The sequence below is a fragment of the Acinonyx jubatus genome, chromosome B1, assembly GCF_027475565.1.
Source record: "Acinonyx jubatus isolate Ajub_Pintada_27869175 chromosome B1, VMU_Ajub_asm_v1.0, whole genome shotgun sequence".
In the NCBI taxonomy this organism is placed as follows: Eukaryota; Metazoa; Chordata; class Mammalia; order Carnivora; family Felidae; genus Acinonyx; species Acinonyx jubatus.
The window spans coordinates 161,876,429-161,900,029 of record NC_069382.1 but is presented as its reverse complement, the minus strand read 5'-3'; the positions used below and the strand labels follow the sequence as shown (position 1 = coordinate 161,900,029).

The 23,601-nt window shown below is 38.4% G+C and overlaps 1 protein-coding gene and 2 pseudogenes across 7 annotated transcripts in view; all 3 read right to left on the bottom strand.

Moving 5' to 3' along the window:
• CORIN (corin, serine peptidase) overlaps nucleotides 1–23,601 on the bottom strand; it is a 255,232-nt gene that overhangs the window by 149,160 nt on the left and 82,471 nt on the right. For all 7 annotated transcript variants that reach the window (XM_027056350.2, XM_053217396.1, XM_053217397.1 and 4 more), the window contains exon 5: nucleotides 7,052–7,233. In XM_027056350.2, coding sequence (XP_026912151.1) covers nucleotides 7,052–7,233 — 182 coding nt within the window. The remainder of the gene's footprint in view (nucleotides 1–7,051; nucleotides 7,234–23,601) is intronic.
• LOC128314552 (tigger transposable element-derived protein 1-like) lies at nucleotides 7,374–15,443 on the bottom strand (annotated as a pseudogene).
• LOC128314553 (40S ribosomal protein S4, X isoform-like) lies at nucleotides 15,782–19,383 on the bottom strand (annotated as a pseudogene).

Genomic DNA, 23,601 nt, shown 5'->3' with positions numbered 1-23,601 from the left:
GATGGGGATGTAAAGAACCAGCTATTTGGGCCTAATATGGAACACCTTTCTCAGATCACATATACTCCAGAGCTTCGCATGGATTTAGCAAGAGACTTTGAAGGGCCTGGATCAAATTTCAGTTTCTTCTTCTGCTCAATCCTGTTTACTCTCCCTCCTTTACACAAGTGCTGATGCCTAATGAATATCCTGTACAACAAACTCCATCTCAATGACTGCTTCTGAAAAACTCGACTTGTTTGTGACAGTCTCAGGAGTGATCCAAGAGAGCATGTTGTAACATAGGGTTATTGATCTGGATTACTCACTGCTGTGAAAGTGTTGTCATTCCTGGTAGTTAGGGCAGACATTCCCCGACACAATCAGGGAGTCCAATTGTTAAAACCCTCATCAGAGGTGAATTGGAATAATGTACCTATGCAAAGGAATGCACTGAATGGGGTTTGAGAAGTGAAAAAAAAAAGTAACTATAAGGACAGTGAACTGGATGCCTTACTGCTAAGCATCAATGACCTAGAAAACAATAACTCAAAGCTACAGATAATTGTAACTCATGTGTGAAAGCCAAAAAGCCTCTGCAGTAGCTTAGAAAGAGGCTCTTACAACACCGTAGCTGGAGAGTCTAGAAAACTGAGGACCAAGCTCAAGAATTAATAGAGTGTTCAAGCTCTACTGAAGGATAAGCAGCTAATGAAAGCAGATCTTTTTGGCAATGTAAAGCCTGAATTAGGGAGTTTAGAAAGAAAGAAAGAAAGAAAGAAAGAAAGAAAGAAAGAAAGAAAGAAAGAAAGAAAACGAATGCTGACACTTGGAATAAGAACAGCTGGGAATATCCCTCTGATGTCTTACCTCTAGCTGACATTGAGGCTCTACATAAGTAGGAATTGAAGGCTAAGGCAGAGTTGTAAATTTCCAGAGTGTTTAAGTCCTACCACAGTATACACACAGAACCCATTGGAAAAGGGTGGGAGACTTATTGGTTCAAGGCATTTTAAAAAATATCTCTCCAATCAACAGCTCATCACTGAGCTGCTATCTGGGTAAAACTTTCAATGGCCAGACATGACAAAGAATACCAATGTTACAATACAAAGTTAGTTTAGGGAAATCACTAAACAAGTAACTAGCAACAACACCAACTAGTAACAACAACAAATCCTGGGGAGAGGGAAATTTTGATTTGAAGAGTTGTACATTATATTATTTAAAATATCCAATTTTCAACAACAGCAACAAAATATGACAAAGAGACAGGAAAGTGTGACTGATATGTAAGGAAAAAAAACAGTCAATAGAAACTGTCACCGAGGAGGCTCAGATATTGGACTTACAGACAAATAATTTATATCAGCTATGTTAAATATATTCAAAGAATTAGAGAAACCCATTTCAAAAGAACTAAAGTATAATAACAATGTTTCAACAAATAGAGCATTAACAAAGAGATATAAATTAGTTTTTTCTTAAAAAAAATGAACCAAGTAGAAATTCAGTAGTTGAAAAGTACAACAATAAAATGAAAATTTCACCAGAGATGCTGAACAAGCAGGGTTGTGGGATCGAGCCCCATGTTGGGCTTTGCACTGGACATGAAACCTGCTTAAGATTCTTTCTCTCTACCCTTCTCTCCAGCTCACTCTCTCTCTCTCTCTAAAAAAAAAAAAAAAAAAGAAAAGAAAAGAAAAAAGAAAAAAAAGAAAACAAATAGCACAACAGAAGATGTAGATCCTCTCTTATTAGTAATTACATTAAATGTAAATGAATTGAACACTATAGTCAAAAGGCAAGGATTTGCCTAGTGCATAAAAAACACTATTCAACTCATATTCAGAGACACAAATAGGTTGAAAGTTAAAAAATTAAAAATTTGAGGGGAGACTAGATGGCTCAGTCAGTTAAGCCTCTGACTCTTGATTTGGCTCAGGTCATGATCTCACGGTTCATAAGTTTGAGTCCTGCATTGGGCTCTGCACTGATAGTGCAGAGCCTGCCAGCCTGCCTGGGATTCTCTCTCTCTCTCTCTCTCTCTCTCTCTCTCTCTCTCTCTCTGACCCTCTCCCACTCAGGCTCAGTCTTTCTCTCAAAAATTAATAAATAAAAACATTAAAAAAAAGAAAAATTTGAGATGCATACATGCTTACATATATTTTGCTGTTGTTAGATGTAATGTTCTACAGATGGCTAGTAAATCAAGTTGGCTTATAATGTTTTTCAATTCTTCCTTATAGATCTTCCACCTAGTTTTTCTATCCACTATTGAAAGGGGAGTATTAACTTGTATCTATTTTTCCCTTTAATTCTATAAGTTTTTGCTTCATATATTTCTGATCTCTGACATTAGGTTATGGCTTCTTGATGCATTGATTCTTGTATCATTTTTAAATGTCCTTCTTTGCTTCCAGTAATAATCTTACTGCAAAGCTATAATAATCAATACAGTGGATACTCACATAAGAATAGACATATCAATAAATGGAATAGAATTGAGATTTCATACATAAACCCATACATCTGTGGCCAATTGATTTTTGACAAGGATACCAAGTCCATTCACTGGGGAAAGAATTGTCTCTTCAATAGTTGGTCCTGAGATAACTGGATGAGGTTAGACCCCTACCTCATACCATATACGAAAATTAATTCAAAATGAATTGATAACCTACATATGAGAGCTAAAATCTTAAAACTCTTAGAAGGAAACAGGAGTAAATATTAGCACCCTTGGGTTAGACTACAACTTTCTAGACATGACATTAAAACCAGAAGTGACAAAAGATAGATAAGTTGAACTTCCTTCAAAGTTAAAAAAAAAAAACAACTTATGTGCTTCAAAGGACACAACCAAGAAAAGTCACTTGAGGGGTGCCTGGGTGGCTCAGTTAAGCATCCAACTCCTGACTTTGACTCAGGTCATGATCTCATGGTTGTGAAATCCAGCCCTGCATCAGGCTCCATGTTGACAGCATGGAGCCTGCTTAGGATTCTCTCTCTCCCTCTCTCTCTACCCTCTCATGCTTGTGCTCTCTCTAGCTCTTTCTCAAAATAAATAAATAAACATTAAAAAAAAAGTCACTTGAAAATCACTTGGAGAAAAAAAAGAAACAGGAAAATCATTTGAAAAGACACTCCACAGAACATACGAAAATATTTGCAAATAATATATCTGATAATGGGCTTGTATCCAGAGTGGATGAAGAATTCTTACAATTCAACAATTTATTTTATTTTTGTATTTTTTTTTTTAATGTTTATTCATTTTTGAGAGACAGAGAGAGAGACAGAGCATGAGTGGGGAAGGGGCAGAGAGAGAAGGAGACAGAGAATCCGAAGCAGGCTCCAGGCTCCGAGCTGTCAGCACAGAGCCTGACACAGGGCTCGAACTCACAAACCGGGAGATCATGACCTGAGCTGAAGTCAGGTGCTCAACCGACCGAGCCACCCAGGCACCCTTAATTCAACAATTTAAAGACAAATTACCTAGTTTTAAAATGGACCTCATATTTGAAAATATATTTCTAAAAAGACATACAAATGGCTAACAAGCTCATGAAATGTTGAATTAACTCCATAATTAGTCATTAGCAACATGTAAAACAAAACCACAATGAAATATCACTTCCTACCCACCAGGATGGTTACAATCAAAAAGGATAAAAAGTGTTGGTGAGGATGCAGAGAAACTGGAACCCTTCTACACTGCTGGTGAGACTGGCATTTCCTCAAAATGTTAAACAGTTATTACTAGTCACAGCAATTCTACTCCAAGATACATACCCAAGGGAATTGAAAACATATACTCACATAAAACTTGCACATGAAAGTCCACTGTAGCATCATCATTCATAATAAACAAAAAGTAGAAACAACCTAAATGTTCCTCAATTAATGTTTGGGTTAAAAAAAAATAGTACAATCGGGTGCCTGGGTGGCTCAGACGGTTAAGCGCCGGACTTCGGTTCAGGTCATGATCTCACAGATTGTGGGTTCAAGCCCCGCGTCAGGCTCTGTGCTGACAGCTCAGAGCCTGGAACCTGCTTCGGTTTCTGTGTCTCCCTCTCTCTGCCCCTTGCCCACTTGCCCTCTGTCTCTCTCTGTCTCTCAAAAATAAATAAAAGCTAAAAAAAAAATGTTTAGTATGTTCATAAAAAGTAATAGTAATTGACAATGAAAATGCATGAAGTACTGATACATACTGCAACATGGATAAACCTTGAAAACTGCCAAATGAAGGCAGCAAATCACCAGAGGTCCCATATCGTCTGACTCCATTTATGCAAAATGGCCAAAATAGGCAAATCCATAGAATCAGAAAGTAGATTAGTGGTTTCCAGGGAGTAGGAGAGGAGAAAATGGCACTACTGATAATGGGTATGGGGTTTCTTTTTTGGGTGATAAAAATATTTTGGAATTAGATGGCTGTGATGGTTGCACAACTCTCCAAGTATACGAAAAAACAGTTAATTATACATGTTAGAGAGTGAATGTTATGGCATATGCATTATATATCACTAAATATTATGTTTTTAACATAATATAGAGAAAATCGTATCATCTCACAAGTGTAGAAAATGCATTTGATAAAATTCAAAAACTACTCATGATTTTCTTTTTTAAGTTTATTTATTTTTGACAGAGACAGAGTGCGAGCATGAGCTGGGGAGGGGCAGAGAGAGAGGGAGACACAGAATCCGAAGCAGGCTCCAGGCTCTAAGCTGTCAGCACAGAGCCCGACGCGGGGCTCGAATCCACGAACTGTGAGATCATGACCTGGGCCGAAGTTGGATGTTTAACCGACTGAGCTACCCAGGCGCCCCAACTATTCATGATTTCAAAAAAAAAAAAAAAAAACCTTAGCAAACCAGAAATAGAAAGGACTTACTTCCTTAATCTGACACAGATATCCATAAAGTCTTTCTGCAAACATTATAATTAAAGGTGAAATATTGAAACCTTTCTCTGACAGAGGAAAAACAGAAAGCACAATGGTCAGAAAGGAGAAAATAAACTGCCATTTGTAGATGACATAATGTGTACTCAGAAAATCCAAATGAGAGTTATAAAACTCAATATGTGATTTATTTCTACACAAACAGAAAAAAAATTTTTTTGAGTTTCTATTTACAATGACATCAAAAATATCAAATACCCATGAGTAAATCTAAGGGAAGATGTGTAATATCTTTCTGGTTGAAATTACCATTTTTGACAAACTTTAAGGAGTAAGTCATTAAAATACTTAATTAAAGATTATCATAGTATATCATTTTGACGGTTTGGAGGCCTCAATGTTGTAAAGCAATTCTCCCCAATTTGATTTATGGATTTAATACAATCCCAATTCAAAACAAAACAAAAGAAAACAAAAGGCATTTGTGGCAACTGCAAGGTGATTTGAAAATTTACATAAAATGGAAGGGCCAAGAATAGGCAAACCATCTTTAAGAAGAAAAAGGCTGAAAGACTTACACTATTAAATTTAAAGACTTATTATAAAATTACAGTGGTCCAGACAGAGTGGTATTGGCTTAATTCTATGTCGAATGGAGGGTCTAGATATAGATGTACATATAATCAATCACTTGACTGATAACAAAGGTGACATTACAGTGCAGAGGGGAAAGACAGTACTCCAAATAAATAAAGGGCAGTGGGGTCAATTAAATATATGTGCAGGAAAAAAAAAAAGTTAATCCATAGCTCACACCATACACAAAAATTAGTTCCAGAATGTTTTAGGTATAAACGTTAATACTGAAACAATAAAGCTCCAAGAAGAAAACATGGGGGGTGGGGTGGGGGAAAGCTTCTGTGTTTTGATGTAGGCAAAGATGTCTTATATAAGATATCAAAAATGAATCACAAAATAAAGGGTTGATAATATGGACCCATTAAAATTACGACCTTCTATTCCACAATAGACACTAATAAGAAAAGCAAGCCAACCAAGTGGGAGATAGTCACAATACATATTCCCAAGAGTTGACATATCCAGAATGCGTAACGAAATGCAAATCAAGAACAAAAAGGGAGACTTCCCAAAGATTGGACAAAATACTTGGACAGACACTTCACAAAAAGGAATATTCACCCAACTAAAAGTTTCAGAAAAAATCAATCTAACTCATCAGGAAAATGCAACTTAAAACCACAAAAGATCACAGCACCATGAGAATTGCTAAAATGAAAAAGACAGCAACAAGTGCTGGGGAGGATTTGGGGCAACTGCAACTTTTAAACATAGCTGGTAGGAGGATGAATGGGTACAACCACTTTAAAAAACTCTGCTGAATAAACATATGAGCATGTTCAAAGACATGTACAAGAATAGTCATGGCGTCACTATTCATAATAGTTAGAAACAACTCAAACATTTATCAACAACTGAATAGAAAAAATATATTGGGATATAACCATATATTAGAATACTATACAACAATGAGAATGAAGGAACCACAAAGGTGAAAACATAACGAATCTCTCAAACATAATGTTGAGCAAATGAAGCTAGATACAAAAGGAGTCCATCCTGCTCAATTCCAATGACATGAATCTCAAAAGTAGGCAAGCCTATCTAAGATGGCAGAAGTCACCTTAGATTGCTTCTCTTAGAAGAGAGGTTACTTTTGGGTTTCTTTCAGACGACTGAAAGGGGGCTTGAGAGGTCTTCTGGGATGCTGGACCTTTTGTGATTTGCTTCTTCCACTTACCTAATATTTTCAAGGTTAATCCGTGTTGTAGCATGTATCAGTACTTCGTGCATTTTTACTGTTAATTACTATTCCACTGTATGAATATGCTATTTTTTTTAAAAATCCATACATTAGTTGAAAAACATTTGGGTTGTTTCCACTTTTTGGTTACCATAAACAATGCCACTTATGAACATTTATGTATAAGTTTGGTGTGATCTATTTCTTAATCTGGGTGCTGCTTATAAGGATCTGATCACTTTCATAAAATATATTGAAGTATATATTATTTGTATACGTGCTTGTATGAACAGTATTTTGCAATAAAATTTTGTTTAATGAAATGAAACACAGACACCTACATTGCTTTCCTTTCTCCTGTTGTGGTGAGAAGCAAATCCTGCTGACGTTGCTGCTTTCGTTTTGGACTCTAAACTGGGAGCATGTGAGGAAATCCGGCCAGGAGGCATTCACCATCCCTAGGACTGATTCACAGCCCTCTTTTGCAGCCTCACAGAAGGACCTACAGGGCAGGAGTCCATGACTAGAAGGAAAGAAAAGATGAAAATTAATGTTTTTATAGACTACTTCCTGAAATAACAATGAAATTAAAGAAAAGCTGGCCGCCAGTGCTGAGATATCATCTTAATCTATATTTAGTGTAGTCAACAATTTAAATTTCCACATTAAGTCCTAAAACAAGGATTTCAGCCACCTTATTATCATGATTTTAGGGACAAGAAGCTAGTTCCATAACATATCAGCTCACTATCTCTTGTAGAAGTATTTATCCCAAATGATTTTTTTCCCTCAATTTCGTGTGCTGAAGTAAAACTGTCAAAAAAAAAAAAAAAAACAAAAGGAGCTCTAGTTAATCTCAAATGGAGTAAATTAACATAGAAATGAAGGCCCCAAATTGGAAAAGCAGAAGTAGGTCACAAAATAGGTTAATCTCATTTCTTCATCTTCCCTTTGAGAAATTAAAAGTATCTTTGAGAGGCAGACAGAAAGCTGTGCCTTAACCTCCACAGCCTCCCCAGAAAAAAAGCAGAGACAAGTGGAAACTCAGTTATTTGTCTACAGTAAGAAACTATTTATCTTCGGTTTTGAAAGTTATTTATCTTCTCAGATTTCTCTTTTATCTTTGGCAAAACAGAAAAATGCAAACAACTGTCTGCTGTTGGTAAGGGTAATGATGCTCTGGGAGCCTGTCTCTATCAACCGCCAGGCAATCGAACACTTCTGGATCAGAATGCTACAACACGAAGGCCAGGGACTTGTTCCCTTCCAGACACAGGTGGCATTTCCTACTTTGCAGCAATAAAATGTATCCATCTCTCACCCTGGCTGGTGATCAGGCTAAGCCATTTCAAGTGGTTTCAAGGAAACTGGGGAAAAAAATATACATGTCAGTCAAGGCAAAGCACACACTGTGACAACCTTAAACAATATCTGGTTCAAACCCTTATTGGAGATGGGCCTAAGAAGATTCTGGGACACGCTCAAGAGCACAATCTTCTTAATGGCAGAAGCGGGAAGAGAATCCAGGTGTTTGAAATTTCAGTTCATGCTCTATCTACTCTTCCATATTGTCTATTCTCACATAAGGATGGAATAATTCAGCTTTAAAAATCCTTTGATGAAACAAGAACATTAAAATTCCCCATTGATACTTCTATGGATTGCAGAAACATAATGGGATGTACCAGCCACTGATAGAGTGATAGAGTCCGATAGAATCTATAAAAGAATCTCAGGAGAGAGATCTTATTATATATAAAAATATGGGGGCGCCTGGGTGGCTCAGTCAGTTGAGTGTCCGACTCTTGATTTTTGGCTCAGGTCATGATATCACGGTTGGTTCGTGAGTTCAAGACCCATTTTGGATTCTGTGCTAACAGCACGGAGCCTACTTGGGATTCTCCCTCACTCTCTGACCCTCCCTTGCTCAAACTCTGTCTCCCCCCAAATAAATAAACTTTAAAAAGAACAATAAAAGTATGGAAACGGGGTCCTCAACAATTACACTCAGATGCAAATGCTTTTGGCCTTCCTCTCAGGAATTTGTCTTAAAACTGAGTATCTTTTAGGGGCGCCTGGGTGGCTCAGTCGGTTAAGCCTCCGACTTCAGCTCCGACGATCTCACGGTCCGTGAGTTCGAGCCCCGCGTCGGGCTCTGGGCTGATGGCTCAGAGCCTGGAGCCTGCTTCTGATTCTGTGTCTCCCTCTCTCTCTGCCCCTCCCCCGTTCATGCTCTGTCTCTCTCTGTCTCAAAAATAAATAAACGTTAAAAAAATAAAAATAAAAAAAAAACTGAGTATCTTTTAGAATCCTGATCTCCATATAATTATCTACCTACATTAAAATGTAACTAAATTTATTAATGAAGATGCAGAAAGAGAGGTTTTGCATTTGAAAGATTAGGTTTCGGACATAAAATTATGAATCGGTTCAGGCAAATTTCTTGGTATAAAGAAGACACTTGACTGCCATCGTGAAATACATTAGATGTTTATAGGACTTGAGAAAGCATCACTTAAATAGCATTTTAAAATCATATTCCAGAGAAGTTAGAGACTGTATTTTCTCAAATAAAACCAAAGGACATGGTTGAGGAAATCTGGAAAACACAGAATTCTTACGCGATTCCTTTGCGACACTTTGCTAGGTTCTAAGTGCTTCATGTGCATTAACTCATTCATTTCTCATTATGGCCCCAAATATACAAATAAAAAAGTTGAAGCACAGGAAAAATAAGAAGAGACTTGCCCAAGATCACTGAGGTAGTGAGTGTCAGAGCCAAGATTCAGACCCAGGCAGACTGATCCCAGGACACGCTCAGTTAAACTCTATTTTATGTGAGTCTATACTTCAAGAACGCATGTTCCAAAAGCACCACTCAAGGTTAGTTCAAAACCTGATACAGGCTCCAGACCACCACAATAAAGTGAAGTCACAACAAAGCAAATCAAATGCATTTTTTGGTTTCCCATTGCATTTATAAAAGTTATGTTAACACTACACTATAGTCTATTCAGTGTGCAATAGCATCATGTCTAAAAAAGTGGTGTCCATACCTTAATTAAAAAAATACTTTATTGCTAAAAATGCTACTCATCATCTGAGCTTTCAGCAAGTTATAATCTTTCTGCTGGGGTGCAGGGTCTTGCCGCTGACTCATCAGGACCCTGGGGTACAGGGTCCTGCTGCTGGGGTGCAGGTGGTGGTTGCTGAAGGTCGGGGTGGCTGTAGCAATTTCTTAATATAAGACAACAATGCAGTTTGCCTCATCCACGGATTCTTCCTTTCATGAACAATTCCTCTGTAGCACATGATGCTGTGTGATAGCATCTTACCCACAGTAGAACTTTCAAAATTGGAATCAGTCTTCTCAAACCTTGCTGCTGCTTTATAAACTAAGCTTATGTAGTATTCTAAATTCTTGTTGTCATTTCAATAATTTTCGCAGCATCTTCCCAGGAGTAGATTCCAACTCCAGATACCACTTTCTTTGCTCATCCATAAGAAGCAGCCCGTCATCTGTTCATGTTTTGTCCTGAGATTGCAGCAATTCGGTCACATCGTCAGGCCCCACTTGTCGTTCTAGTTCTCTTACTATTTCCACCACATTTGCAGTGACTTCCTCCACTGAAGTCCTGAACCCCTCCCAGTTATCCATGAGGCTCGGAATCAACTTCTTCCAAGCTCCTCTTAATGTTAATATTTTGGCCACTTCCCACGAATCACAAATGTCTTTAAGGCATTTGAATGGTTAATCCGATCCAGAAGGTTTTGATTTACTCTTCCCAGATCCATCAAAGGAATCACTATCTATGGCAGCTATAGCCTTACAAAACACATTTCTTAAATAGTAAAGACTTCAAAATTAAAATTACTCCTTGACCCATGGGCTACAGAATGGATGCTGTGTTAACAGGCATGAAAACAACATTAACCTCATTGTTCATCTCCATCAGAGCTCTTGGGTGACTAGGTGCATTGTCAATGAGCAGCAATATTTTGAAAGATTTTTTTTTTCTGAGCAGTAGATCTAGTTTAAAATATTCAGTAAATCATGGTTGTAAACAGATGTGCTATTATCCAGGCTTTGCGTTCCATCTATAGAGCACAAGTAGAGTAGATTTGGCATAATTCATAAGGGCTCTAGAGATTTTGGAAGAGTGTAGAAACACTGGCTTCCATTTCAAGTCAACCACTGCCTTAGCCCCTAATAGAGTCAGCCTGTCCTTTAAAGTTTTGAAGCCAGGCCTTGACTTTTCCTCTCTAACTATGAAAGTCCTAGGTGGCATTTTCTTCCAATAGAACGCTGTTTCATTTATGCTGAAAATCTGTTGTTTAGTGCAGCCACCTTCATTAAGTACCTAACCTAGATCTCTGGGTAACTTGCTGCAGCTTCTACGTCAGCACTTGCTGCCTCCCCTTGCACCTTTATGTTCTAGAGATGGCTTCTTTTCTTAAACCTCATGAACCAACTTCTGCTAACCTCGCCCTTTTCTTTTGCAGCTTTTCCACTTCTCTCAGCCTTCACAGAATTGAAGAGAGTTAGGGCCTTGCTCTGGATGAGGCTTTGGCTCACGGGAATGTTGTGGCTGGTTTGATCTTCTATCCAGACCTCTCAAACTTTCTCCCTATCAGCAGCAAGGCTGTTTAGCTTTCTTATCATTCATGTGTTCACTGGAGTGGCACTTTTAATTTCCTTAGCACTTTTCCTTTGCATTCACAATTTGGGTGTTTCGCACAAGAGGCCTAGCTTTCGGCCTCTCTTAGCTTTTGCTACACCTTCCTCACTGAGCTTAATCATTTCTAGCTTTTGATTTCACGTGAGACACATGGCTCTTCCTTTCACTTGAACACTTACAGGTCATTGTAGGGTTATTCATGGGCCTGATTTTAATATTGTTGCATCTCATGGAAAAGGGAGAACTGAGGAGAGGGAGAGAGACAGGGGAATGGCCAGCTTGTGGAGCAGTCAGAACCCACACAACACTTACTAAGTTCGTTCTCTTCTATGGGTGTGGCTCATGACCCTCGAAAACAAATACAATAGTACATCAAAGATCACTGATCACAGATCATCATAACAAATATAGTAACAATAAAAAAATGTGAAATACTTCAAGAATTACCAAATGTGACACAGAGACATGAAGTGAGCAAATGCTGTTGGAAAAATGGCGCTGATAGACTTGCTCAACACAGAGTTGCCACAAATCTCCAATTTGCAAAACATGAAACATCTGTGAAGCACAATAATGGAAAGTGCAATTAAACAAGGTATGCTTGTATACACTTGGAGTGGACCAGCCGTATACACGGGGTTGGGCTCTCCCTTCACTCCACAAACTCCTAGTTAACTTGCAATGAACCGGTATTTGCCCAAGGGGCTAAGGAACACAAAGGAAGGGTAAAGTGATTTCTCTTTCTTTTCCAGGTGTGAGACAGCCCACAGTCATGGTACAAGCAAGCCAGGCTTGTCTTCAGCATTCTTTCTTTGCCTTCTAGTTCCGACCTTCCCAGTTTCTGACATGATCCTGGCCACCCTCACTCCAGCGTCCCACTTAGATAACCGCCCCCCCCAGACCATTACTCACTCTTAAACATTTCCTTCCCTTCCTACAATCAAAACTACATTCCTCAAATGATCAGATCCCAATTAGGCTGCCAAAGAAGAAAAGAGATGAAAATAGCACAGAGTAATTCATAATAACCGAGGGACACTTAACCTTCCCAAGGTTTTTGCATCATTAGAAGATGGTTGGAGCAAAGGAATCGCTAGTTGATGGAATGCCAGGTGCCATTTACCAGGGAAACATTCATCCAAGAGAGTGGGGTGGGGGAGATCCATGCAAAGCTGTCGAACACGCAGAGCCCAATTCTCTTGAGAGGTTCACGGACTTTTCCTCACTTCTGAGCCCACGTATTTTTGGATGACTCAACATCTATTCTCAGAATCTTGTAGAAGAGCATTAAAATTTCACGCAAGCACCTAGCAGATTGTTTTCATGTTCTAAAGCCGAGTCTTACCTCAGATAAGACCGTTACGGACTCTGATCAAGATCGTTTTCTGTAGGAAAGCATACGTCTACCACTCTAAAACTTCCACACAGCCACTCCTCACTGTCTGATCCTGGGCCAACAATTCGCTCACACGAAGACTCACACTCTCCTCATTCGAAAAGTGAGGGGTTTGGAAGGGCTGGTTTCTCATGGTCCTTTTCCTACTAACATTCTATAAATCAAAATTCATTCTTTAACACAATACTTCTCAGAGGAGCAGTGCTAAACCTACCAGCTTTGCTAAATTTCGAAAGGTAACAGACAGTTTTTTTTTTCCTTAAGATTTGTTCTGGGAATATATAGAGACATTAAAATACCATTAGGCCTCCGTTCTAAAAATAGGACTTAAGAAAAATGTCTAGAGTGTTTCCAAATAGCTCTCTTAAGAGGGGTAACCGACAGAGACCTGTTACAGCAGGACATGTGAAATGGTGAGGAGTATTTATAACAAGCAGCCCTTTTAAACAGGGAGCAAAACGAGGAGCCATTTGTTCTTGCTTTGCACGAAATCCAACTGCCTATGAGGGCTTGAAGTATTTGGCTTTTCATCACATGGAACAGTGTGGTGAGACAGGCCACACTATTTTGGATTAGGAGTGTCGATACCCAAGCAGTAAGCAGACTGACATCTGAAAACAGTGCACCGCACAGGCGAAGAGTCAGATTTGGCTATGAGAATACTATTTTTAGCACGGGCGATTATTTTAAATTGATGTGGGAAGCACTTGTGGTGTGCCCAAGTCCCTAACACATTTCAACTAAAGTTCAAGCAGAAAACCTGTTGCATCACCTCTGTAACTATTTGTTGAAACAAAGACATATAAAGAAATACATAAATAATTCCACTATATAATGATAGTGAAGCTTTTATTTTCACGAGCAGGGACATTCTAAAATAATTTACCTAAAAAATGGGAGATTTTGCCAATATAATTTTTAGTGAATTTATCTACCAAAATTGTTAGCTTTATTTACAGTTTTTTAAATTTTTTTTTACTGTGCCCTTTAACCAACATCTCATGTCTCCCCAAATCTATACATGTTATTTGCAAAAAAAAAAAAAAAAAAAAAGTTCTGATAAAGAGATAAATTTTAAAGTTCCTGAACAAGGTCACAAAGTAAGCTTATATAGCTATGGGTTTTAAATTTGACAAATCATTTATTTTTTCAATTTCTTTACTTTGGCCTACTTTTTGACGTACAGACAAGTTATAGGAATATTACAAAAAGTTTCCATATATCCTTCATCCAGGCTCCCCCAAGGCAAACATCTTATATAACTACAGTATAATCATCAGAACCAGAAAATTAATATTGGTACAATACCTTTAACGAAGAACTCTATTCCAATCTTCCCAAGACCTCCATTCGGGATCTCACATTGCATTTTATTGCCACTTTTTATTTTTGGCAAAGAAACCAACCTTTCAATATATTAGAAGAGCTTAGGATTTAAAACTCTTTTACCATTTAAAAAAAAAAAGAGTCTCTGTGACAGGCAGACTCTGAGATGGTCCCTAATGATCCTCACCTCCTGTTATTCATGCCTGTGTAAGCCCCTCCCTCCCCTTGAGACTCTTCTTGCAACCAATACAAGGTATTGGGATGTCATTCCATCATTATGGTACATAAGATTATGACTTCTCTACTGCTAGCACACTCTTCCTTATTGGATTTGGTGAAGCAAGTTGCCATATTGGGGGGCTCACATGACAAGAACTTAAGAGTGACCTCTGGGGGTGCCTGGGTGGCTCAGCCGGTTGAGCATCCGATTTCAGCTCAGGCTGTGATCTCATGGTTCGTGGGTTCGAGCCCCACATTGGACCCTGTGCTGACAGTTCAGGACCTGGAGCCTGCTTCTGATTCTGTCTCCCTCTCTCTCTGCTCCTCCCCCACTCATGCTCTGTCTCTTTCTCAAAAATAAATAAACATTAAAAAAAAAAATTTAAGAGTGACCTCTGGTCAACAGCCAGCTAGAAATAGGTCATCAGTCCAATAACTCTTGAGGAACTGAAATTCTTCCAATTGTATGATTCAAATAAGACCCCAGCCCTGGCCAATACCTTGATTGTACCCATATGACAGACCCTAAAGCAGAGGATCCAGGTAAGTCATTCCCAGGTTACAGACACCAGAAACTGTGAGATAATAGATGTGTAATGTTTTCTTTCTTTTTCTTTCTTTCTTTCTTTCTTTCTTTCTTTCTTTCTTTCTTTCTGCTGTATTATTAATAAAGTATAAAGATTTCTTTTTTCCAGTAGATTTTATTTTATTTTTTAAATTTATATCCCAATTAGTTAGCATATAGTGCAACAATGATTTCAGGAGTAGATTCCTTAATGCCCCTTACCCATTTAGCCCATCCCCCCTCCCACAACCCCTTCAGTAACCCTCTGTTTGTTCTCCATATTTAAGAGTCTCTTATGTTTGTCCCCTTCCTTGTTTTTATGTTATATTTGCTTCCCTTCCCTTCCCTTATGTTCATCAGTTCTGTCTTAGAGTCTTCATATGGTTGAAGTCCTGTGATATTTGTCTTTCTCTGACTAATTTCACTTAGCATAATACCCTCCAGTTCCATCCACGTAGTCGCAAATGGCAAGATTTCATTCTTTTTGATTGCTGAGTAATACTCCATTGTGTATATATATATATATATACACATACATATATACACGTATATATGTGTATCTGTACACGTGTATATATACGCATATATACACACGTGTATGTATACGCATGTATATACACACGTGTATGTATATACACACGTGTATGTATACGCATGTATATATACACATATATATGTGTGTGTGTATATACACACACACACACACACACACACACACACATATATATATATATATATATACACACACACACATACCACATCTTCTTTATCCATTCATCTATCAATGGACATTTGGGCTCTTTCCATTCTTTGGTTATTGTCGATAGTGCTGCTATAAACATGGGGGTGCATGTGTCCTTCAAAACAGCACACCTGTATCCCTGTATCCCTTGGATAAATAGCTAGTAGTGCAATTGCTGGGTCATAGGGTAGTTCTATTTTTAATTTTTTGAGGAACATCCATACTGTTTTCCAGAGTGGTTGCACCAGCTTACATTCCCACCAGCAGTGCAAAAGAGATCCTCTTTCTCTGCATCCTTGCCAACATCTGTTTTTGCCTGAGTTGTTAATGTGAGCCATTCTGACATGTGTAAGGTGGTATCTCATTGTGGTTTTGATTTGTATTTCCCTGATGATGAGTGATGTTGAGCACTTTTTCATGTGTCGGTTGGCCATCTGGATGTCTTCTCTGGAGAAGTGTCTATTCATGTCTTTTGTCCATTTCTTCACTGGATTATTTGTTTTTGGGTGTTGAGTTTGATAAGTTCTTTATAGATTTTGGATACTAACCCTTCATCTGATATGTCATTTGCAAATATCTTCTCCAATTCTGTCGGTTGCCTTTTAGTTTTACTGATTGTTTCCTTTGCCGTGCAGAAGCTTTGTATTATGATGAGGTCCTAATAGTTCATTTTTTGCTTTTGTTTCCCTTGCCTCCGGAGACGTGTTGAGTAAGAAGTTGCTGCGGCCAAGATCAAAGAGGTTTGTGCCTGCTGTATCCTCGAGGATTTTGATGGCTTCCGGTCTTACATTGAGGTCTTTCAACCATTTTGAGTTTGTTATTGTGTATGGTGTAAGAAAGTGGTCCGGGTTCATTCTTCTGCATGTCGCTGTCCAGTTTTCCCAGCACCACTTGCTGAAGAGACTGTTTTTATTCCATTGGATATTCTTTCCTGCTTGTCAAACATTAGTTGGACATAGGTTTGTGGGTCCATTTCTGGGTTCTCTATTCTGTTCCATTGATCTGAGTGTCTATTTTTGTGTCATAAAGTATAAATATTTCTAATTACATTACCTAGAGACAATTTTATCCAGTACTCTGTTTGGCTGCCAGTCTCTTGTCTCTCTCTTCAACAATGGTGAGGTGGATGTACTCTCCACAGGGAAGAGAAATCCATGGTTTATTGTCTTTGCTAATAACAAAAATGTCGGACACAGCCGTGTGGCAAAGCTGTTGCCATTGGCAAATCAGGGTGTTTCTCTCTGTTGGTGATCACACCAACTCTTCCCAGGTTAGTACCCTCTGGTCACCATACATAGATTACCAGTGTCAAACTTTCCAGTCTTTCCAGTCTCCAGTTTCTGAATGGTCATTCACCTTGAGGAGGGGATTAGGATAGCAGATCATGCAAGCATCATGGGTCATCGGATGAGGGATTCCTTTTGTCCCGACAAAACATGCTTCTCACTTTGCATAACCTACATGTGGCTTCCTCAGGTATAATCCAATGAACAGCAAAGCGACTCTTGGTGGCACCCTTGTCTCACATCAGAAGAGAAATAATGGGGAATGTCAGGGTATTTTTTGGTCACATTGGTCTGAAGGTCTTTAAAACCAAGGAAAATTTAGACCGAAATTCTCCCCAGCCTTGTCAATGCTGAAGACATCCATAAAAACATCAGGGGAGGTTATATCAGTTCAGACCTTGCCATCAATCTTCATAAAACACTAGGTACAGATCTTCTTTACTTCATCTCCTGTTAGGGCATACTTAAGTCTGTTCCTTAGGAAAATAATAAAAGGGAGACATTCTCTCATTTTATGGGGACCAGTAGATGGGCGAGGGGCAAACATACCGGTCAGTTTATCCAGCATCCAAAGCTTTGGAGCTGCTACACGCTTTCAATGCTTCTTGGGACCATGAGCCATGGCTGTGCTAGGCATGAAAAGAGTTCGGTGTGCGTTGTTTTAAGCTGCTAGATTTGTGGTAATTTGTTATGCAGTAGTATGTAAATAATATACTTTTCTTTGATATATCGCTTGGTCAGAAATTGCTACTGAGTTAGATGTGCCACTCATTGATGAGACTCATACAGTCATTTTTGAAAACCATATTCCTAAATTTTCTGTTAGGGTGAGCTATTCCGTCAACAATGCTCACAGAGTCCTCGTCACAGGCAGCTCCCAGAGCTGCAGACCTTAGCATGAAAAGAATGTTAATGCTGGAAATGTCTTACAAGATAATTGGCTCCTATTTCCTCCTTTTACATTGTGAGGAACATGAAAACTAAAAAAAAAGAGTTCTCATAGTCAGATAGTATGACTCCAGCCAGGGCTCCAAAATGCATCACCTAGCTGGTCTCTTCTCACAGACGTGAGCCACAGGTAAGTAACATAGGAGTAAACCTACCAATGACACAGGAGCATGATTTCATCACCACTGCTGGAAAACACAAAAACAACAGATGGCTTGTTCTCTCTTTGATGAACCAACCACATCAGCTTCCTATGCCAGCACATTCTGTTGGCCTCAAGAGACCTCATAAGAGGTATGGCTTAGATGGGGTATGACAGAGGTAGGAAAGAGGTTTCCTTGGTTCCCAGCTTCACTAGCTATGGAGATGGAAAAGTGCACAAGAGAATGTTTTATGTCATTGTCCCACATCAGAGGAGAAATAATGGGAAATGTCAGGATGTTTTTTGGTCACATTGGTCTGAAGCGCTTTAAAAACAAAGACCATGTCTGTCTTATTTTTCCTTTGAAATAGCCACGGTTCCAGAGGGAAAGCAAGTAGGATCACTGCAGAGCGTTTAGTGAAAGAGCCACTTAACAAAGGCGCTGGCAGGGTTTAGAAAAATCAACAAGGGGTAGTACAGTATGCTGAGACAGGTTACTGTTAGCATCCCAGTCTTAAGGAACAAGGGAAGGAGCAGTCATTGGAACTTAGAGAAAGCCATATGGAGAAGGCTTCCTGTACCAGCCACAGATTCTCGTGGTGGAATGCAAGCCAACCACGCAATCTGGCAAAGAAAGAAGTACGGGATTACTACACACCCTGACTCTTCCCATATGCTGATGTCCTGTTGGTGGCTCCCGCTGGCTGAGCCCCACAGCAAGGGAGAAAGTAGCATGATTGAAAGCCCCCTGGGGACAAGAGTGAAGTGGAGGATGGTGGCAAGTGGACATCGAGAAGCAAATGAGAGGGGAGCGCCAGGGTGGCTCAGTCCGTTAAGTGTCCAACTCTTGATTTTGGCTCAGGTCATAATCTCAAGGTTCATGAGATTGAGTCCTGCTTCAGGCTCTGTGCTGACAGCATGGAGCCTGCTTGGGACTTTCTTTCCTACACGTGCTCTCTCTGCAAATAAATAAGTAAACTTAAAAAAAAAAAAAAAAAAGTGGTACATGAGAAACAGCCAGCATGCTGCTGTGTGCCCTGTATCTAGTGGGAGCTCAGCAAACACTTGTCACGGGATAAAACACAATGTGGGGTGTGATTAGATTGTTAAACTATTATTAGCTTGAAATCTGGGAGTATTTATACCACAGAAATCAGCCAGTGCCACGAATGATTGTTTTGTTTCGTTTTTTGGTTCAGGGAGCCAGTTTACTAGCAAACCACTAGATGAAAATATCAATCAGGTCATGTCTTACAGAAGAGAAAATGCTCTTATCTCCTCTGAAAGGAAAAGTACAATCATGCACTTCTCGAACCAGGTAAAGACATTACGCCAATATTAACTCACTATCCACTAACCGCCCCCCCCCCCACCACCACAGCCACGACTTCTCCCTTGATATACATGGTTTTCTTGGTGGTAATACCGTCCACCTAAGTCTGCAAGCCCAAAAGCCTTTGCCTCACCCTCAACCTCACCATTCATATGCAACTAATCACTACGTGCTATTAATTCTACTTCTTAAAATTCCCTAAAATATGTTTGTTCTCTCCCCACTTTATATCCTAGCAAAATTGAACTAGTTGTAGTTCCCCTAATATATCCTAGATCTAGACAGTTGCTCTACCTGAAACGTCTTCTTTTTCTACCTTGTCCACATGGCGAACTTCTATTTATCCTGCAAAACCAATTCAGCCGTTGCTTCCTCCCTGGGAGAAGCCTTCTCTAACAATGCAGGATGGAAAGAGGGCTTCCTTTGTCTGTCTGTAACCCCCACACTTTGTGAGCTGATCGCACTGTACAATTTGATTGTTTTCATGTCTGGTCCCCTATTATGCTGAGTTCCTTGAAGGCAGAACTGTATTTTATTCATTTCCACATCCCCAACATCAAACTATGCACCTGGCACATTGTAGGTGCCAACAAATGCTTGCTAAAGGCATAAATAAATTGGAAACACCAACAGATGTCCAGGTCTCCCTCATCTCCTAGATTCTCATATCCTCACAGATCTCAGTGAAGTTCTCCTAAACAAGGCTCTGCTTAAAATTACACATCTTGCCACCAAAGCCCATTCTCCCAAAGCTCTCCAATTCCTTGCTGGATTTTTTTTCCATCGCACTTTTCACTATGTGATATACTACTATCTATTTATTTATTTATTTTAATTTTTTTTATTATCTATTTATTTGCTTATTGCTTATTTCCCTTCACTGTAATAAAAGTCCTGCGAGGTCAAGGATCTATTTTGTTTGTGGCTATATACCCAGTATGTACAGTCAGCAAATATTTTTTGAAAAAACAAATGAGTCACATGCAGGGGATAATTTAGTGTCCTGCTTGGAATAAAGCTGTCAGTACCAAAGTTGGGAGCAAACCATAACTACCTAACTCCCAACTACAGATTATACAAGAACTCATGCCGGTCTTGCTCATATGATTTCCTCCCCATTAGGTCAGCAAATTTTACACGTGCTGTTCAATCTCGAAATAATTCTCGTATAAGAGGAAAACGCTCTTAAAATGTTAATAAAATTGCTAAGGATGAAAACTCTACAGATTAAGTGTCTTGTTAATATGCCAGCAGTAGGGGGTCGCCCTTAAAATAGAAGAACAAGGAAATACTAACAGATAAACACAGCTTGAATTAAGATAAGTGTGAATAATGTAAAACCACACAACCACCCCTGAAAGGGAATATAAAATTCCACTCAACTTCTAACTGACAGGATCCTGATTCTCATTAATACTTGGCATATTTACCAGGGCCCATGGAATAGAGGATTAACGAATCACACAAGAAACTTGCAATTGTTAAATTATTTTTGCAGCTGTTTTGATTTTTGTACATCATGAAATGACGCCTTACATATGGATCTTCAAATAAATTGAATCAAAAAGATTAAATCTAAATTCTAGTCACAGCCACGTAATACCAATGAGCTTTTGAGGAGAAAAGTAAACAAATGATTCCACTGAGCTTCATAAAATATGTGTGCTTGAGACACCATCAGTGATGTGACAGGACAGAATCACAAAGAGCTGAGCTATCATGGCCGGATTGTCTAGCTTTACGTCTTTGTAAAATAAAAATAATATGAGTTATTTGACTATATCTCACCCACATTTGGGGCCATTTTGGATCATAAAATGGAAGCTTACTTACCATTTAATCTTTTATGTCTAATGCTGAAAAGCAGACAACATCAACTGTGCTGCCTGAAGTTGAAAAGCAAACAGACACAATTGACCATCTGAACAGCCATGTAGTCAACACTGGTATGGCTGAAAAGACTGCTGCTTCCAAGTTAGTTGGTACAATCAGGGAAGCAAGTGGCAAATGGCTTTCAGGATATTTACTTGGTAATAGCAACAAAGTTTATTTATTTGACTACTGACCTATATAAAATTTTAAAATTATAATTATTAAAAAATGTTAATCTGTAATATTTCCATTTATTCCCAAATGTGACATAATAGAGTTCTTGGGACATAGAAAAAATCTTTAATAAAATAAATTAGCAGTATGTAATTACTTTCCACTTAGAAAAAATTAATACAATAAGCTTATGCTAACTTATATAATTTATGAATACTTCAAAAAAAATGTTAAGTCTATTTATTTGTTTTGAGAGACAGAGAGAGAGAGTGGGGAAGTGGCAGAGAGAGGAGGGGGGAGAGATAATCCCAAGCAGGCTCCGCACTGTCAGCACAGAACCTGATCTGGAGCTTGATCTCACAACCCTAGGTCTATGACCTGAGCCAAAACCAAGAGTCAGATGCTCAACTGACTGAACCACCCAGGAGCCCCCCAAAAATGGTTTTAAAACAAATTATATTTTCTAATAGCTTTCAAGATGACTTCAGGGTTGCATTTACATAGGAGATTGGCCCATGCTGTCTTATAAAATAACACATTTAAGAATACAGTAAGCTCCCCAAAATTACATTAGAAGCAGACAAATTTTAATTTCTTATTAAAACATTATCAGTAAAATCTAACTCAGAAATGGTGTAGCAATATAATGATGTGCAGTAGTAGGAATTGTGAGTATAAATTTGGTGATGAGGGAGAGGCTTTATAATTCTAGTATAGCAAATATTTTTTTAATCATTCCAGTAATCAACATACTTCAACATAATAAAGGGCATATATAAAAAACCCACAGCCAACAACCTATTCAATGATTTAAAAAAACCTGAGAGTTTTTCCTACAAGATCAGGAACAACACAAAGATATCCACCCTCACAGTATACTGTTATTGAACATAATACTGGAAATCCTAGCCACAGCAATCAGAAAAGAAAAAGAAATAAGAAGCATCCATATTGGCAAGGTAGAAGTTAAACTGTTGCTATCTGCAGATGACCTGGTACTATATACAGAAAATCCTAAAGAGTCCACCAAAAAACTATTACAAGTAATAAGTCAAGTCAGAAAAGTTGAAGGATACAAAATTAGTCCTCATAAATCAGCCATATTGCTATACATTAATAACAAAATAGCAGAAAGAGAAATTAAGAAAACAATTCCATTTATAATTGCACCGAAACCAATAAAATACCTAGGAATAAATTTAACCAAGGAGGTGAAAGACTTGTACTCTGAAAACTATAAAACATTGATGAAAGAACTGAAGACAACACCAGCAAATGGAACAATGTTTCACACCGATAGGTGGAAGAATTAATATTGTTAAAATGTCCATACCCCTCAAAGCGATCTATAGATTCAATACAGTCTCTATCAAAATACCAAGACATTTTTCACAGAGCCAGAACAAATGATACTAAAATTTACATGGACCCACAGAAGACCTCAAATAGCCAAAGAAATCTTGAGAAATGAGAACAAAGCAGAGGTACCACAATCCCAGACCTCACGATATATTACAAAGCTTCAGTAACCAAAACAGTACAGCAGCAGCACAAAGAATAAACACAGAGAGTCTAGAAATAAACCCACAATTTTATGGTCAATTAATTTACGACAAAGGAGGCAAGAATATATAATGGAGAAAAGTCTCTTCAACAAATACTGTCGGGAATACAGGACAGATAAATGCAAAAGAATGAAACTAGACCACTTTCTTACACTATACACAAAAATAAACCCAAAATGGATTAAAGACCTAAATGTGAGACCTGAAACCATAAAATTCCTAGAAGCAAACATAGTAATTTCTCCAATATCAGCCATATAAACATTTTCCTTGATATGTCTCCTGAGGCAAGGGAAATGAATGCAAAATTAAACTATTGGGACCACACCAAAATAAAAAGCTTTTGCACAGTGACAGAAACCATCAACAAAACAAAAAGGAAACTTACTGAATGGGAGAAGATATTTGCGAATAATACATCAGATAAGGGGTCAATATCCAAAATACATAAAGAACTTACACAACTGAACACCAAAAAAAAAAAAAAATCCAATTAAAAAATGGGCAGAGGACCTGATGGATATTTTCCCAAAGAAGACATATAGATGTCCAACAGACACATTAAATGATGCTCAATATCACTAATCAGGTTTAGAAGGTGAGAAGAATGAGAAAAAAAAAATTGCAAATCTTGCATCTCTAAA